The following is an 18,862-nucleotide window of genomic DNA, read 5'->3' as shown; positions in this document are numbered from 1 at the left end:
TTTAATATTTGATTACAGAGCCTATAGAACATCACATATAGAAAAGAAAAGACTCCATGCTCCTGTTATTACACAGCAATACAACCTTTGTGTTTACTGCCATCTGCTGACTGCCAGACGCTACAGCATGCACTTAGTAAAGGGCCTCCTTATATCTTTATGTACATTAATGGAAATTATAAAAAGACATGTATCACCCAATTATTCAGTGACATGATTATTTTGGTCTTATATAGTGCATGTTAGACGTGTATTCCCCCGGATGTGCATCTACTCCCTCAGCTGCTAATCTGGAAATAAGTTAAAATACTGATATTTATAACACGTATGATTATTAAATGCAATAAACTGTCTTCTCATCCATCACAGGAAATAGACGTGAGGGAGGAAAAGAGGATGAGGAGGAGTTCAGGCCCTTGCATCTGAGATTTCTCCTTATTTATTTCTGCTTTCTGAAGGACTGTGATCTCTCATTTTGTTGTGTGAGCAGGACACATGCATATATATATATATACATTTAGATTCAGTAAGAAAGTTTCCACGAACTTATTCGCTGATATTTCTTCTCGAGGAACATTTGCACTGAGCAAACACAACAACAACAGCTCGATGTGCTTGGAGAGCTGCTGTCGATATCCATCCCTTTGTATGGGCACGCACATAAATCATAAATCGACCAGACGAGTTTGGAGTGAAAAACAACAACTCTGCTGCTCAGTCTCTGAGAAAATAGATTTATTATTCCAACAAGTGACATATACACAGTGGGGTTTGCGGTTCTAATCATCAGAAGGAATATAATGATCTCTAATAATCATTTACAGACATATTTATTATCATCACACAGATTCAGAAAGCAGACGACATCAGTGATTCCCATTTATCTTATATTCAAATATATATAATTTACTGTACAGACATAAAGAGCTGAAGGCAAAGGAGACGCCCACTGAGGCACTTGTCATTCAAATTACATTCACTTAAATCAGTTTGTACTAAAATAACACGTCAACACAACAAGGGGGGTGAACTTTTCTTTTTCATCAGAGGCTCGTTTATCAGATGGAATTTGACATTTTAATCCGAAAGTAAATTGAAAATATATTCAAATGGGCTGTTGAAGGTAAAATTGAAAGTAAAAGGGATGACGTAGTTAAAGGAGATGAGTCATTTACTCATGAAGACAGAGACATGTCCAAAGTCCACGAAGCTGACACCACACCAATAAAAGACAAATGACTTTGGCTGGAAATCATTCTTAAAAGTATTCTTTCGTTTTACCAGTTAAAGCAGATGAAAAAATGTGCAATTTAATGTCAGATATTAAGAAAAGCAAGGCGGCGACACATCGCTTTGGCTGGAAACAGAAAAATAACACAGGGAAAATGATCAAACCCTGTTTTATGCATCCTGCGTAATTAGCAGATTAACTGTAACCAGACATAGGTCGTTCTAAAGTGACTGAAAATTACTGCAATCACTGGTCGGATGAAGTGCTTGTTCCAAAATTACATATTTTACCTCAACAAATATAAATTAACACCATTTCTGAGCAGTTTAATCACCACAATCCATTATTATCAGGCCTCCTCCATCAAGCAGTTACAGAGGCATTAGACCGTTGGACTGACTCCCACCACTTTAAGCTTATTTCAGCATCAGCGTTAAAAAAATTACACATCCTGTTCATCGCAAGTAGGATTTTAGTTTGAGAAAAAGTAAAGTAGTGAGTGTGACCGCGACGCGTTCACTTCCCCAGCCTCTTGGCCACGTCCTTGTAGGCGAGCTCGATTTCCACATCAGCAGCGCACGTGTTGGTGAACTCGTCTCGGCTGTAGGCGTTGCCGAGGTAACGCCACACCCCTCTGAAATCCGACGGGATGTCGTAGTTCCGGTACTTCTTCGCAACCACCTGCGATAAAAAGAAAATACCGTTCAGTTAACAAATTCACTATTGAGTTCAGAGAAACGCAACCAATCAGACGCTGGTTACCTTGACGACGTGGAGCTTGGGCAAAAGGTTGCAGTCCGCCAGCGTCAGCTCCTCCCCGTCCAGGTATTTGCGAGTGGATTCCCCTTTGCCGCTGCGGCGTCCCGTCTCATCCTCATCAGGAAGTGGACTCAGCAGATACTCGTCCAGCTTCGCCAGGACCTTGTCCAGACTCTTCTCTAAGTCTGAGGCAGACAGAAACACGTGTCCAGGTCAAAGGTCATTAAAGCCCGTAAACCAGTGCTTTTGATTGGATTGTGTATAGCAGTCGTACCCCTGTGCTTATCCGGCCTGGTGTTTTTCACATAAGCGGAGAACCTGGAGAACACGTCGCTTCCTGCCATGTTGGACTCGCGGTTCTTTGCTGCGAGTTTGGGATACCTAAGAAAAAAGGCCGTTAGTTCTCATGTTGGTACTTTATTCCGCCGATTGTCGCGTGCTTGTGCGTGACACCTACTTCGGTGGCACCAGCTCGGCCTCCAGGTACTCCTCTATTTTGTTGACGTCGGTGAGCACCTCCCCCTGGAAGGTGAGGAAGGGCGGGTGTGTCCCCGGGGCCAGGTTGTGGAGGTCGGCTGGTTTCCTTATCAAGAAGGGAATCACTTTACAACCTTGTCCTTACATAGTGCGATGAATCACTTCAGTACGAGTGCTGTCAGGACACAAATGATTCTCCTCTCTCTCTCTCTCTGTGGTGGCTCACTGCTGCTTCACATACAATTTAAAGTGTTTTTTAAATGTGACCCTTTAAGAGATTGCTCATTGAACTTTGGTGTATTTCTAAAAGCAGCACTCAGGCAAGGAGCGTAATAAAATACATGTCTTAAAGCTATAAAATACTTTTAAATGATTTGCTGTTTTACTGGAAGGTGCCGTAATTTATGAAGTGAAAATTCCTCAAACAAACTATTACACATGTTTACAAAGGAAAATACACATATACTCTATGTTAAGAGGGATTTATTTTAATTATATACAAACACGACAGAATTTTAATTTTAAATTTGGATAAGCAGGAAATTTGACATTTAAAACCGCCAATGTAACTTATACTTAATATTTTCTTTAAACCCATAGACCAATTCTGTGGATTGCTGTAGATTCAGGTTGAAGAACTTTCTCGTAGTCATATTTGATTCATTTTTAATATAGAAACAGATTTTAGCAGCTTTAATGGACGTTTAATTTGAAACGATAATTAAAATGCAATAATTTTACAAATGTCAGGAGACGTAGTTGGGGTTTGGGTTGAAGCGAGGGTCGAATAGGACTGAATAAAACTACAGCTGATATTTTTTCTCTATCTAGAGTTTCCCAGATTTTTTGCTAATATAATAGTTGTATTATTATTATCATTATTATTAACATTATCATTATTATTGTTACCTCTTGAGGTCAACGGTGGTCACATTAAAAACGACTCCTTTCAGCCAGAGGATCATGAAGAGGCGCTGAGAGAATGGACAGTTTCCAATGCTCTCTCCGTCCTGGCCAGCCTGTGAACACACACATTAAGAAACATGGAGTTTAGAGCCGAGTACACAACACAACCAGTGTCTCCGTCTTATTATTACATGTCTCCAGATTAATCACTATATGTAAGAATCATTGGATCTGAGTTGTTGCAAGCGTGTTTGTGCATGTGTGTGTGTGTTGTGTGCTAAATGGTAACTGGACACTGTAATGTGACACCAAATCCAACATGAATAATCCACGTTGCCTCCATTAGCCGCCTCGCTGCCCATTTGAACTTGTGGTTTTCCGACTGACGCAGTGAGTCAGCGACAGAAATAATGTGTAACTTTCTCTCCTGCCATAACATTGGATCCTTGACATCCAGCCGTACTGTCACTACAAAGGTTAATCCAGCCTTTAAGATATTTAAATGAATAGTCATATACGTCTCCACTTCCTCTCACTGTCCAGAAATGAAGCCAAAATATCCTGAACACAAGGAGAGGTCCCGCCGACACACGCGCCCGACCAATCGTGAGTCAGTCTCAGCTGTCAATCATGATGTTTGAGAATGGTATCGATCTTATTTATGATATATTTCAAAATATACTTTATCAATATATATGACATATTAAAATAATGGCTATAAGAGAGCATCATGTTCATGCTATATTAACAAAGTGCATTCCTTCACACACTGAGGGACACACACGCATCATAACCTGCCGCTCTCAACACTGAAAGGATCCCAGTAATAATTCAGTGGGAGAGATTGTTCATGCACGTGGGGATCAGGTTAACACACGGAAAATCAGCACACAACAACAACAACAACATGGCATGCACACGCTTAAAGGAGCCACACGCAACATAGAAATACACACACGGTTGCTTTATTTATAGATATGCAGATTGTAAACTTTGTATAAATATGTACACACACACACAAACACATATTAAAAGCCCCACCTTAACAAATAGCTCAATATCGGGGTCCTTGTCCTCCTCAGCGGCCGTATCCGTCATGGTCAAGAGAGACGCACTTTGGGTGTTTTGTTTCCACAAACGTGTAGATGTATTTGTTTGTGTCTAAGTGTGTGTGTGTGTGTGTGTGTGTGTGTGTGTGTGTGTGTGTGTGAGAGAGAGAGAGACAGAGAGAGAGAGCCGTCTCAGATTCTACTCCAGGTCCAGTTGGTGAAGTCTGCTTAGTCCCATAGCTCTTCTGTAGGAGCTTCAGGGAGGACGAATGCCAGGGTGTGTGTGTGTGTATGTGTGTGTCTGTGTGTGTCTGTGTGTGTGTGTTGCAGTGGGGCGGGACAGTGTCAAGCAAAAATAACCCCCTTGGGGAGGAGGGTTTGTGCGTGGGGGTGTCACTGCACTAACACAGTGAGGTGGGAAAGGGCAGGCAGAGTCACCCAAGGGTGCTCCTCCGCATCCACCGACTCTTATAGCTCTGAACGGGTGACTCTGAATCATCAGGAGTCATTGTCTCCTGCTCAGACTCACCAGAGGGAAGTCCAAGTCGGGACACAGCATTTAAACACTCAAAGAATATTTGATATTTCTATTATTGTTGTGAAAAGACAGGGTTTATGTGTATCCACAGCCTGATACACTGTATTTTATTCCTCTTAGAGCTCCACTGTTGTTGAAAACTATTTGAAAAGACCTCTCGAACAGAGTTGCTGCCAACTGTGGACCTTGAGGTTATATTGCTGTGGTTTATGTGGTTTCAAAGTGCCAGATTTATGATCCCTGTATACTCCGGTGCAAATGGACTTAATGTGCAGATTATGTAATGAATTCAGTGTGTGTGTGTGTGTGTGTGTGTGTGTGTGTGTGTGTGTGTGTGTGTGTGTGTGTGTGTGTGTGTGTGTGTGTGTGTGTGTGTGTGCGTGCGTGTGTGTGTGTGTGTGTTTTAAGCTATTATTATTAAATAGATTTTCCAGGAAATCCAGCAACACACACACACACACACACTAGAATTCACATGGCCATGCCACAGAAACTATCCCAGCACTGAGTCAGAACATTCTTGTCAGTTCAACTTAACCTATATTTAGAAGCAGAGTAACCCCCTCCAACACACACACACACACACACACACACACACACACACACACACACACTACTCTTTATAGATCGTCATGTATAGTCTTTTCTGTGTGTGTGTGTGTGGGGGGGGCAAACAATAGGGAATAAAGTTCAACTCACCTGGATGTTCCACAATCAAATATCACATATGCACACACACACACACACACACACACACAAGGAGACTCCCACTGACCTTGCACACGTTTATTAGCAACTGATAGGAAAGTGGTTATGACTGTGAATTATGAGGCCTACATGTCGCATCAAAGAAAGTTTGTCAGAGCATGAAGACTTTGTGTGTGTGTGTGTGAAGTATATCTACACATTTTTAGCATAAAACGTCAATTCAGAATCTCCACATACAATAATCCCATTCTTCCCGTATACCTTGGTATAAAGTGTGACCTTCAGTTCATCCTTCTCCTGCTCTGGCTTCTCCTCAGGTTCCTTCTCAGACGCCGATGAAGAGGATGAAGAGGACGATGAGGACGATGACCTGCGTGATGAGTTTCTCCCGTCCACCTCCATCTCCTGACTCTCCCAAGGGAGGTCTTTGCTGCTCTGCCTCACCTCAATCTTCTCTTCTTCTTCTTCTTTCTCCTCCGCCTCCTCCTTGTCAGAGGCCTCCATCTCCCCCTTGCCTCTATCTTCACCGTGTGAAGAGGACGAGGAGGATGAGGACGAGGAAGAGGAGCTGCCTCGCCTCTCCTCAGTGGGAGGGCGAGGCGGTGGGAGAGAAGGGGGAACAGGTACCTTCCTGAGGGCCCGTCTGGTGTTCTCGTACTCTGCTGAGGGATCCACGTAGGACTCCTCCTCGGCGCTCATTTCGTATATAGGTGGTGACTGGTTCTGGTAAAACTCCGGGGCCTCGTACGTGTTCTCCTCACAGGGATCCATCCTGGACGAAGGAGTCAAACAGAGGTCGTCCTGTGGGTGGTGGTGAACGTCAAGGTGTGAAGCAGAGTGAGAGCCAATTCCAACGCTGCCAACCTTATCAAAAAGCACCCCAGGACTTTGGACAGGGATGGCAGGATATGATCCTTAAAGGAGAACACAACCAACAGAGAATACACCTGGAGTAGTTTTAATATGAATGATATTATGGGATGGATTCCAAGTAGCTCCAGAGGTATACTGGGTGTCTTTTCAAGGATCGGCTGCAATATTGTGAATGAGAGACTAAAATCTTACCACATCCCAACAGGTTACCACTATTTTCACAAATCAGCTTTGAGCTCAGTAAACAACAGTTTTTTATTTATTTAATTTAAGTATGAAAATCAACTGCCTTTAAGCAACACTTAATACAGTCATTAAAAACCAGCGCTCATCTTCAATATTCAACGAGAAAACTTAAAATATGAAGAATTCTAAACAGAGTTTGGTGAATTTATTCATGGGAATCATGGGTAATATCCACCATCGTTGGTTTTTCCTCTAATTAAAAAAACACTTAACTAAAAGTTACACAGTGTTGCTTTAAGTTATGCTTCATGTCTGGTGATGTATTTAAGGTTGTGACTCTTAATTTCAGGCATTCAACAGAAGACACACTCCACAAGGACTTTGGCATTGGGTTTGATAACCGGCAGCGCAACTTATTTCCGAGCGTGTGCCAAAAAGCAAGTGTGCCGCCTCTTCAGCTGTACGACTCTGTTTTTTACACGTCTACAGCTGCTTTCATTTGGATCATAACTTGTACGTACAGTTACCATCATGTCTTGGTGTTGTTAGCGTTACTTGTAATCGAAGAATCACATTAGCGGCCAAAGAAGTGTTTGCAGTTTAGAGCGTAATCTGGCAGACGACTTGTTTCACCTTCACTGTTGTGAAGCAATTACATCTTGGCAAGCGTCCTTATGACCTCATTATTTTATCTCAGGTCCGAGATTGTAACCAATCCAATTCTTTTTTATCAGTTTTAATAACTTTAACTCACTTTTCCACGGACCGACGCTCACTTTCTTAAGGACGATCACTTTGTGACACAACACGAGGTTTAAGGACTCTGACAGCCATTGTCTCGGTCATGCATTTCTAATTTAGACTCATTTAATGTGTCACAGCTGGCATAGTTTTGCAGTGATTTCACTTGAATCTACAGCCGCAACCCTGAGCTACTTTAATGTTTATTGACATAGAATCGTCAGCTTCTGTAAAGTTAAAAGATTTGCTCATTTTCAACAGAAATACACGAGTTAGTGAAACTTTTCATTCCACCACATCCTGCATTTCACAATGCCACCTTTTTGTTTATCTGGACGCTGATTGGCCGCTTCACCTGTCAATCCAGTTACAACCTCAGTGGAGGGTGACGTCAAGTTTGCGGCAACAAGATAAAAGACATACAGGTTTTACATCAAAATAAAAGCAGTGTATTTTAGAAACTCATAAATATAACAGTTTGAAGATTTTAAAATCTATATTAATTATGCGTGAAGAGTTTAGTTGGTATTTACGTGAGAAATAAGACTAAAAATGGCGGTAATCTTAAAGTATAGTAAGACGAGTTTCAAAGAGGGGTTTATTCTGAAATGCCTAACAGGACGTTGACAGGACTAATGCTAGTTAGCTCGATGCTAGTGCGTCGCGTGTGTTTTTGAGGAAGTTCATTCATGAGGCTGCTGTGAGAGAAGTTTCACCACCGGTCCGGTGAGGAGGAGGAAGTCTACCGTCTGCCCGCTGACAGGTAACCGCGTCCCGCCGACCACCACCGCCGAGGCACCGCTGGCTCCCCCGGAGCCACGTTAGCTGCGACATTAGCAAGCTAACATGGGCTAAATCAGCTGTTTCTACCCATAAGGGAAACTCATAAACTTTGTTATTGCTAATTTCATGTCACACATTCTTAGTCTGGGATGTGTTTTTAATATTATTATATTATTAAGAGTCACTTTAAGTTATTAAGTTATTGTTTAGAAACTGTTGTGTACTTGTGTTTCTTCTTTTCACCTGTCACTTCCTGATCGTGTGTGTGTGTGTGTGTGTGTGTGTGCGCGCGTGCGCGTGCGTGCGTGCGTGTGTGTGAGACCTGTTTAGTGGGATCACACATTTATTTGCACAGACACATTGGTCCCCATGTTTTAAATCATCACATATTCACAGTGAACACAGGTTTGAATTGTATTGATTGTACTTAATTTAAATTGTATCATCAATAAGTATGAGACAGATTCGATGACGGAGGGATAACATGTGTAAAGGGTAGAATTTACTTCTGGATATTAATGTTAACTTAATTACTTAATTGCTGATGGATCCAAATTTAGAGATTAATTCATTTATTTCCTCCTGAGTTCACAGCACTTCAGTCGAAATTCAATGTCTCCATATTTGAGTCACGTCCAATTATGTAATCTAATTCCTTGAGATTTCCTCCGATTGCGTCTCTGAGATCACAGCTTGTGATATTTACTTTTGACAGTTGCTTAACTCCCCTTAATTCAGAAAGCAAATGAGAAAATGAGTTGAGCAGGCCTTCAAAAACATTGAGTGGTGGTTTCTTTCACTCTTTCTTCAAACCAGAACCTAAGAATCCTCTTGGATGAGACAGTCCAGTGTCTCATGTTCAACTACTGAAGCTATTGCTCGCTCAGTTTTACTATAAGATTGGTCTGGAAGGTTTTGAAGTTGCCAGCAGGTGCAGTGTGAAGTAAGTCTCATTTCCCTGAGAGATTAAGGAAGTGCCAAGAGATATTTGACAGAAATACAATTCTCACTTTCTCGCTGTCATTCTGTATGTGTACATGTGTACGTTGTGTAGCCAGATGTCTTAGTTCCTTTTTCTTTTTTTGTAGCTTAACTCTAAAACCTTTGTTTTGGTCTGCACCACCTGTACAGCAGTGGCTATATAGAGCCCCCCCCACAGCTGCTGGCATGACAAGATTCTTGTTTTTTGTTTAAATCTTTTCAGGATGTTACTAAAAGTGCTACTGGGCCTCCTGTGTGGCGTCACAGCCTCAGTCGCAGGCGGCGACGAGGCTCAGCAGGGCCCTCTGCCATTGCTGATGGTGTCGTTCGACGGTTTCCGGGCAGACTACCTGCAGAGGTTCCCCATGCCGAACCTGAAGCTCCTGTACAGCCAGGGGGTCCTGGTGGAGCAGCTCACCAACGTCTTCATCACCAAGACCTTTCCCAACCACTACACCCTGGTAACCCTGCTGCTCGCAGCTGTTTTCCTGATAAAGTAAAACTAGTAAATATGGAAGGTCTTAAACTGCTTAATAGAAGGAACACAAATCCATAAATATATATGCAATGTATATTTGACATTGTTTTTTTTCCCAAGGTGACAGGGCTATACGCTGAGTCCCACGGTATCGTGGCCAGTAACATGTACGACCCCGTCAGCCACAAGCACTTCCACGCCGGCCAAGACCAGGACCCGATGTGGTGGAGCAAAGCGCAGCCCCTGTGGATCACGGCGCTGGACTCCGGCTACAAGACGGCGGCCATGATGTGGCCCGGCTCCGACGTGCTCATCAGCAGCCGCACACCGACACACTTCCTGCCCTATGACTTTAACGTGACGTTCCGGCAGCGGATAGGGAACGTGACAAAGTGGCTGCTGGGAAATGAAAAGGTAGACGTGCTTTGTGTGACATATAACTTTTTAGTTAAAGCGTCATTACGCTGCATTTCAACTTCTTTTCGTTTGCTCATCAATGTCCTCAAGGCCGTAACATTCGTCTTGGAAGGGACAGCACCTGTAATCTGACAGTTTGGATCATATCTTTTCCTCCAGGAGCCGGGAGTGAAGTTCGCCGCTCTCTACTGGGAGGAGCCGGACAAGTCGGGCCACAAATACGGCCCAGAAAACACCGCCGTCATGACCAAAGTGCTGAAAGAGGTACAGTCATCTGATAACATTTACAAACTCACTTTGATCCTCACTCAAAATATTCCTTGTTGTACGCTCAGCTCTATCCTTTGTTTGCTGACTCTAGGGCTATTTTCACAAGTTAACTGATAACGTTGGGTGACGCCTGTGCAACTATTTACAATAGCAGCTTAACTATTGAACAGACCAAACGTAGAAGGGTTTCCTACTATCTGTGATGCAACAACATTAAGTTTAGCTTTATTCCATTTTGAGACATTTATCAGGTTTTTAGTTAAGACAATATTAGTTTTTATCATTATTAGGTTTTACATACATGCACTTGTGTCTTTGGTGAGTTTACCCACATCCCTCGCAGCAGCAGCAGCAGAATTTCCATCCAAAGTTTTAGTGAAAATGGAATAGTGACATTTAGTAAGCGTGTCTTATCACATTTGATGGTTAATTAAATTTCAGCAGAACTACTTTGACTCAAAGATTGGCTTGACAGGTTGACGACAACATCGGCCTGCTGGTGTCGAAGCTGAAGTACAATGGCCTCTGGGGTCGCATCAACGTCATAATAACCAGCGACCACGGAATGGCTCAGCTGTCGACCGAGCGCCTCATACGGCTGGACGACTGCATCCACCCTGACGACTACACGCTGGTGGACAGCTCGCCCGTCGCAGCCCTCATCCCACATAAAGGTAACCAGGTTCACATCAGCTAACATGCGACGACGGTTCCTCATGAAATATTCACAGAACCGTGTGTTCCTGTGCAGATCCAAAGACACTCTTCACTCTGCTGAGAACGTGCCACGCCCACATGACAGCATATCTGAAGTCGGACATCCCTGATAGGCTGCACTACCGGAACAACGAACGTATCCAGCCAATCATCCTGGTTGCTGATGAGGGCTGGAGCATAGTGCAGCGGGGGAACACGCTGTCGAGAAGTAGGTCTCTCAGTTATGTGTTATTACATCTTTCATCAATAGATGTTTGTTTACATGTGATGTGTGTGTGTGTGTGTATCTGTCCCAGGTTACATCACCTTTGTTTTCCATTAAACTGGAGGTTGTGACAAACTAATACAAGTCGCAACTGAATAATCAAACACGACTGTTCGACAGGAAAAACCTTCTGGATGGAAAAAACAAAATGAATGGGTTCATAAATGTTTGATATGTAAATGTTTAAATCACCTGAACACCTCAGGTAATGTTTGGCTGAAAGATTAAAGTTTTCCCTGCTGGGAATGTTAATAGGATATAAGACATCAAGTTCTTTTTAAGTTGATCGGTAGACAAATACATTGGGTGTCTGCAGATCTGTGTGTCCTTAATCTAGTTGGACAACATGTCTCATTGATTTTAGTCATACTGGAAGATGTACTTTTCTTTAGTTTAAAAGTTAGAAGTTTCAATACAAAATATTATTACTAATAAACAAATATACATTTAAAGAGACTGTAGCCCCACCCACTAGCTCTTCCTCTTCTTCTCTCCCTCAGTGGGCGATCACGGCTATGACAACACCCTACCCAGCATGCACCCCTTCATGGCAGCGGCGGGGCCCAGCTTCCGTGAAGGTTATCGAATCAGCAATTTAAAGAGCGTGGACATTTACCCTCTCATGTGCCATCTGCTGTCGGTGCCCCCACAGCCCAACAACGGCAGCCTGAGCCAGGCTCGCTGCCTCCTGGCAGCTGAGGCCTGCGGGGACCTCACCCTGGTGATCAGCCTGGTGCTGGGCATCTTACTGGTACTCGCCACAATCATCCGTAAGTCCAAAGGATCGCAACAGTATATTAATATTTGTTATATCAATGCATAATGCAAACCCCAGAGTTAGCATGTGGATATTACATAAAAAGGGGACCCAGAATCGAACCCTGGGGGACTCCACAAAGGGGTTATTTGTTTCTTCATTTTAACTATAAAAGAATGATCTGCATATCATGAACTGATCAACAAACTAACAGGACTTGTCTCTTCAGTACTTTTCAGGTGGCGGCGAAACTACCGGCAGTCACGCTCCCAACCTTTCCAGAGGCTGCAGGTGGACGACGATGAAGAACCCCTGTTTGAGTAAACCAGTCAGACCCGAGCGTCACAGATCTGCGTCACCTATTTGAGCTCCAATAGGTACTTGCACTTAACCCACTCAGGCCGCCGCCCTAGATTTCACCAGGCATGGCTGCACAGCATGCATGTGAATACACAAACGTGCAGTAGAAGGAGCTGCTGTTTATAAAGCCTTCAGGCCAACAGACCCACCGGCTGTATTCAGAAAGCTTCCATGTACACAGAGGTGTTACTACTGATGAATTTCAAAGAATTTATCCATTCACCTTTAAACTACAAACCACATGTATTCTCCCACAGCTGTGTCTTTGCCTGCACTGTAACAGAGGCATTTTAATGGTTTTGTGCTTGTCAACTAATTGAGCAAACAGTTACTGGTCATCTGTCAATAAACGAAGCCAAAATATTCCAAGCACAGATGCTTTAATTACCTTTAATTTCAAATAGATTAAGTATTAAAATAACCAGCAAATGAATAAAACGAGTATCAGCACTTGTAGCCCTGTTTGCAAAATTACTACTAAAAGTAGTAATTTTAGGCTAGTACTACCTTAGTACTACTTTTAGGCCACTTTTAAATGGGCTATTCCTGATTAATTTATAGTTAAAATAGCCTATTCATAATCACGTCATGTCTTAAAGGAGACTAAACTTTATGATTAGGCTTATTGATATCACGCCCATTCCGTGCAAGAGATATTTATATATTTGATGTATATGTTTCATGTGATTGTTTATTTTTACATATTTTGGATCAGAACTTTTTTAAAGAGTAGGTCACAACAAACCAGCAAGTTCTGAGTTTCCACGACTCCTTACTAGAAATCCTTCTGAGGGGATGTTTGTGCGTACGCCCCCAGATGTGAAGTTGTACAAACAGCTGTAGGAAATAATAGCGAATAGTAGTGGTGGTTATTTAATTCTTCATAATGTTACTGCTGTAAGAAAACAATCATTTTACGAGAGACTTGAACCTGTGACGAGAAAACCAGTGGTGTTCTGAGGAAAACTCTTTTTAGATTTTATAGATGCTACTGATTTAAGATATTTATTTAATATATTTCTGCGGGAACTGAAGGAAACTTCATTTTATGAGATTTTTGTATGTATAGTGTTTAGTGTAGTTTAGCTTTTTTGTCAGAAGAGGGAGCCAGTTACAAATGTTTCTTGTGCAATGAGAAAACCCTTACTGATGTAGAAATTCTTATGATTGTGTTCATTTATTTTATTTTGAACTGTTACTGTTTTATTTGGTAAACTGATACAATCTGAAATCATCTCAATAAGTGTTTTATTTATTTTTTTAATAAAATTATAGTATATTAGGTAGAAATCACGTTTGCAGTACTTGATGATAAAAGTATTTCTTCTTATTATGTACAAACTTAATTAAAAGAGAAATACAAATACACTGTTCACTCACTTTTGCTCAATTCTGCAGTGACCAGATGTTTTTAGGACATTACTTTGTGTTTTTGTTTTTGACTTGTATGTCGGAGTGTTAGGCCAATTAAAGGGAAATAAAATACGAATAAAGTAAAACTTTTAATATCAATATGGCCCCATTACTCGGTCGTACACTTGAGCCTGAGCGCTTCAGCGAGACCAAAAAATACACTAACACATTGTTGGTTTTGGTCTTTTTATAGGATTTGTTGACAACAGCCACACTACAGAACGTCACATGCAGTGTGTTTAGGGTTTTTTATGTGTGTGTGTGTGTGTGTGTGTGTGTGTGTGTGTGTAAAAGTGCATCATTCAACTGAAACTAAGGGAAAAAAGTCCACATCCAAACTCTTGCCATGTTATATTGTTACTCAGTTTTACACCTCAATAGTCAAAAAGAGGCTTTGAGTCTCAAAATAATCATATTTATCATGTTGGATCATTAAAGTTACTGATTTCCTGGGTTGAGATGTGTACTGAACTATGCAATTTCAAATAAATCTCATCGAAAGTCTGACTTTCTGTTTGGTTACTCAAAGCAACGTAGGAATAAATGGAAAGAAAGATCGACACGCGTTTGGAAAAATTAATTTATATTCCTTTATATTCTTTTTTTTTTTTTCTCCATAGCAGTCACAATGTTACAATGTAATAAAATGGTAAATATATAAAATCAAACTCAATACTGACACATACATTTCTGTATCATGTTCCAAACCAAATGGACTGTACATGTTTTCCATTTATATCCGTTTTTATATCATTTAAAATCTGTCATCATTTCTATGTAGTTACTGTATTGGTATCACTGTAAATCTTTGTTTCTTCACAGATAAATAGACTTTATTTTTCAGGAGGTATTGTAACAAAAATAACGTATTTCCTAACGCTGGCCGCCTGGAGCCACTGAAAATATCATTCAACTCTAATCCTTGTACTTGAAAACACAAACCAGAGACATCAGAGCTTCTGGTTTCTGTCGCTTTACGGTTGGTCGGAAACATTCGGTGTGAATTTGAGAATGCCTCCAAAGAGCGGAAGATTCCCTGAATGGTGGTTTTTTTGTATTTATGTTAATGAGCTGACGCAGGAGCGGTTTGAACACGGTTGATGACGACAGCCATCGTTTCTGTGGTGAAGTCGGGAGGTGTGAGCCAGACGGCCGCTGACGAAAAGCCAATGGAATTTAATTTGCGGGAGCTCGCAACCTTGAAAATAATCGTTTGGGAAACATTCAATTTCTTGCCGAGAGTTCGATTTGGAAAAATTGTACATCGCTTGTACGCTAAATATAAAGATTAACAGAAGCGGCAAAGGGAGTAAGTTGAATTTTTGTACAAATTTCACCAATTAGATTTAACATGTCAATTTGAGAGTTTTAAAGATGCTTTTACGCAATCATTTTAAAAGTTTGTTGTTTAATTAAACAATTTTTTGAAGGGATAGTTTCTCTTCTTTGACGGCCGTCTGGCAGATCACCTCCAAAAACGTCATCCTGCCTAAACATGTAATATCGGTGTGCTTATACTCAAGACAACACGATGGCACAGACTCCTACGAAAACACAGTTTCCAGTCAAGCCGTATTTTTCTCCTCTCGTCGTACATTCTGGGTTATTTATAAAGAACATTTACTATCGGTACATTTGAACGAGCCATCTACGCGAACTCATGGAACATAGGAGGATTACCAGAAGAAGGTATTTACAATCAAAAGGCCAACCACAGAAAATCAAAGCTACTTTTGCACATCGAATTCTCTAGAGCTACTTTTTTTTTCTTTTTTTCTCAAGCTGAAGAACATAGTGACAAAGTAAAAGCTCATGGTACATCTTACAGGTACGTCCACGTTCAGGTTCGATTCGACCCGGCTCTGTGCTTTTAGTGACCAGATCTGAGTCGAACCACGGAAAATCACCTTCAGTCACAGAATTTGTGTATTTGTGCCAAACCAAACGTCAGGATTTCAATTGCAGTTGAACTCAGATCTGGTTGAAACTGGTCTGAGGTCAGAAACAGCGTCTGGGCCTCGAGTTCTACGAAACCAAGATGAGTGACGATGCTCCTCTCGCAGCTCTGGACCAAGCAAGTCAAACTTTGGCTTAAAGAAAACGCATATGAAGCATCACTAATACAGACACGCACACACAAGTCACACATGCTCACACACACATCCTAACTACAGGCCTCATATGCTTTGCAGACCCTGATAATGGAACTTTTGTGTGGATTCTTTCAATCAGATGCACATTTCTCAGTCGGGAGGTTGCATCCATCATGAATCTTGACCTCTGGACTCCAAGGTCAAGAAGCATTACACAGTTTTCTGACTAATTTGATCCCATCAACAAACTTGATTGAGAGAAAAATAATAAATTAAAAGCATAAAAATGAACATAAACACAGAAAAACCTACAAAGAATTCAAACAAATGGTTACATCGTTGCACATTTAACACTTGAATCACCTCCAAAGGCTGAAAGTCATGATAAAAACAAGAGTACAGTGATGTGGTATCTATTTGTAAAGGTTTTCCAAAGCCCAGAACTTTTCTTGCCTGCAACCTTGCATAGGTGCGGATGTGTAGCCATACAATAACTGACTGGATCTTCATTTCCTCCAGAGTGGGCCGGGTTAAGGCTGCGGTTGTTTGTTTTTTTTTTGAGTAAAGAGAAGAAACTCATCATTTGCAGCGTGCAGACTCGACTGCAGAGTCTGGATTCATGGATTGGATGGAACCTGAATCAAAAATGGGGATGACACCTGCAGTTTCTGAGGCTACAACCGAGTCTGAACGCCACACGTGATTGGTTCCATACAAAGAAGGAACTGTATATTGTTTTTTTGGTTGTGTCAAACCTGATTTGGCTGTGTTAAACCTGATCTCTGATTGGCTGGAGCTCGAGGTGCAAAGGGGGCGGGTGAGGGGTCAGCGTCGGGGGGGGGGGTGGATGCCGGTGGGACAGCTGCTCTCGGAGCTCAGCATTAATATCCCTCTAACAACCCAGAAGCACATACGAAGCTGTGACTCTTCAAACCTCTGTAGTAACCTTTTATTTTCCTATAGGAGCACGTTGGCCCTCAAATCTAGAACATTCATGCAAGAAATTCACGATTACGAACTGAAAATGCCCGACTGTGTTCTCTAAATGGCACGTGTTCGGCTTTTAGGACAACGAGCTAACATGATACGCTGTTTTCCTCTTGACGTCTGTGCTCCAACACCCTGAACGTACAGCGCATGTCCAGTTTGGAGTGTGTACCTAAAGCAATCACCACCTTCCCGATGTTTTTGCACGTAACCATCAAAGGAAATAACCCACCTCCACTTTGTGTCGAGCGGTTAAGGCATTGTTGCTTTTTCCCACAGGGACGGAAGGTGTTGCTGTTTTTTTACGTACACTCTCCACACGAGGAGTCGGATTGATTGAATTACACCATTCGATCAATCTTAATGTGAAACACTCTTCACACACTTTTCTAAACATATTTGGCTAAATTCTTCTTACCACTGTAACCACAACTATACAAAAACCACCCAGCTTGACTCAATAGCACCATATGAATATTGTTCCCAAATTATAAAGGGGTGAGGGACTATTGGACATCAGTGTGTCAGTGTGTGTGTCAGAGGTGAGGTAGGGACATCTCCCATGTTGTTACACTACTTCTAATTGTGTGTGTGTACTAAGCATATCTCGCTGCTGCGGAAGAAAACCCTGTGTGTGTGTTTATGTGTGTGTGTGTGTGTTTGTGTGTGTGAGCATGTACACTAAGCACATCTCCCTGCGTCGGAGACTTGCATAGCTTCTGCAGGACAGGAAGAGCAGTTGTCCGTTTGGACGGAGCCTTTGGCACAGCCTTGGCCGATAACTGAAGGCAGTACTCAATTCAAAGAGACAATCTGCCCTTATTGCACCATAAGTACATGTGTGTTTTTTTTATATTTGCACCATATGAAGTGGGATTAGCAGCCAATCGACTCTTGAGCTCGAGCGCGTTGCACCATATGAACACTGCTGCGTCTGTCGCGCGTTCGCACTAAAGCTACTTGCCAGTCTGCAGCTATCTATTTGTTTTTAAATCAACTAGCACCGCGGAAAAAAGTAATGCAAGCTCGCTCCTTGTTCATGTTTGCGCTTAAAGGGATACTTCAACATGTTTGTGCCAGTCTCCTGGACTCTGTTTGATATCAGCTGGTTCCCACTGTTAAGGGTTGACCATACTTTCTGTTTTCTGTGTCCGCTGATAGTCGAGTACTTGTCAGAGTTGGAAAATGCTATTTTTTCTTAGGCTACTCTAATTTGAACCACCGGAAGTCCATTTTGAAGGTGACATCTAAAAAAATGTGTATTGTATCATTCAGATTACTCAAAATCACCAAATCCTCGGACATTAGAAGCTAAAAAAGGAGGGATTCCAATCAAGTTATAATTTTCTCAGTAATTCAGCCCAGGAAACCCCAAAAAGCAGCTTTCAGCCTGTTGTCCACCTGGAGAAATGTGTTATTTGACCAATCTGGACAAGAAACACAACACAATATGTCGAACTACCCCTTTTAACACAATTCATCCACTCTTCTCCTCCACCTGCTCAATCCTCTTGGAATAAGAGCAGAGGAGTATCTGAAATGGCTCATGGCCGGGTTTCACCTGCTCTACCGCTTGTTGTGAAGCATCGAACGGCTCTTTCACCACTTTCCAAACCCCTTGTCCCCCCTCGCCGCCAAGCTGCGGTAAGGCGGCCCGATTACGGCGCAAGATTTCCAGAGCGACGCTCCCGTCGACGGGCTGATGACTGATAAACTCGGCTCATTTGTTGTCGCCTGCCAATGTAACAGCTTGGATTACAGGGATAAACAAACAGAAAAATAAATAATAAGCGACTCATCACAGCTCAGCCGTGGGCGGCTTTGGAGGAGGCGATGCTGGACGCGGCACAAAGAGGAGACAAGTCATCGGGAG

General features: G+C 42.1%; 3 protein-coding genes across 3 annotated transcripts; 1 reads left to right on the top strand and 2 right to left on the bottom strand.

Moving 5' to 3' along the window:
- Positions 1-714: 714 nt before the first annotated feature.
- clic5a (chloride intracellular channel 5a) lies at positions 715-4,720 on the bottom strand. Its single transcript, XM_034608634.1, has 6 exons — positions 4,415-4,720; positions 3,377-3,486; positions 2,448-2,573; positions 2,265-2,371; positions 1,994-2,175; positions 715-1,912 (listed from the first exon to the last, which is right to left on the bottom strand). The coding sequence occupies exons 1-6, from the start codon at positions 4,469-4,471 to the stop codon at positions 1,748-1,750; spliced, it is 747 nt and encodes a 248-aa protein (XP_034464525.1). The 5' UTR covers positions 4,472-4,720; the 3' UTR covers positions 715-1,747.
- A 1,140-nt stretch (positions 4,721-5,860) lies between these two features.
- LOC117778600 (uncharacterized protein DDB_G0271670-like) lies at positions 5,861-8,302 on the bottom strand. Its single transcript, XM_034614322.1, has 2 exons — positions 8,215-8,302; positions 5,861-6,582 (listed from the first exon to the last, which is right to left on the bottom strand). The coding sequence occupies exons 1-2, from the start codon at positions 8,300-8,302 to the stop codon at positions 5,861-5,863; spliced, it is 810 nt and encodes a 269-aa protein (XP_034470213.1).
- Positions 8,135-14,986, top strand: enpp4 (ectonucleotide pyrophosphatase/phosphodiesterase 4). Its single transcript, XM_034608545.1, has 8 exons — positions 8,135-8,231; positions 9,456-9,693; positions 9,831-10,124; positions 10,287-10,391; positions 10,873-11,071; positions 11,149-11,322; positions 11,880-12,149; positions 12,366-14,986. The coding sequence occupies exons 2-8, from the start codon at positions 9,457-9,459 to the stop codon at positions 12,458-12,460; spliced, it is 1,374 nt and encodes a 457-aa protein (XP_034464436.1). The 5' UTR covers positions 8,135-8,231; position 9,456; the 3' UTR covers positions 12,461-14,986.
- The last annotated feature ends 3,876 nt before the right edge of the window (positions 14,987-18,862 follow it).

Source organism: Hippoglossus hippoglossus, chromosome 2, assembly GCF_009819705.1.
Source record: "Hippoglossus hippoglossus isolate fHipHip1 chromosome 2, fHipHip1.pri, whole genome shotgun sequence".
Classification (NCBI taxonomy): Eukaryota; Metazoa; Chordata; class Actinopteri; order Pleuronectiformes; family Pleuronectidae; genus Hippoglossus; species Hippoglossus hippoglossus.
Note: the sequence above shows the minus strand (reverse complement) of the source record. Positions and strands in the feature narration are given on the sequence as shown.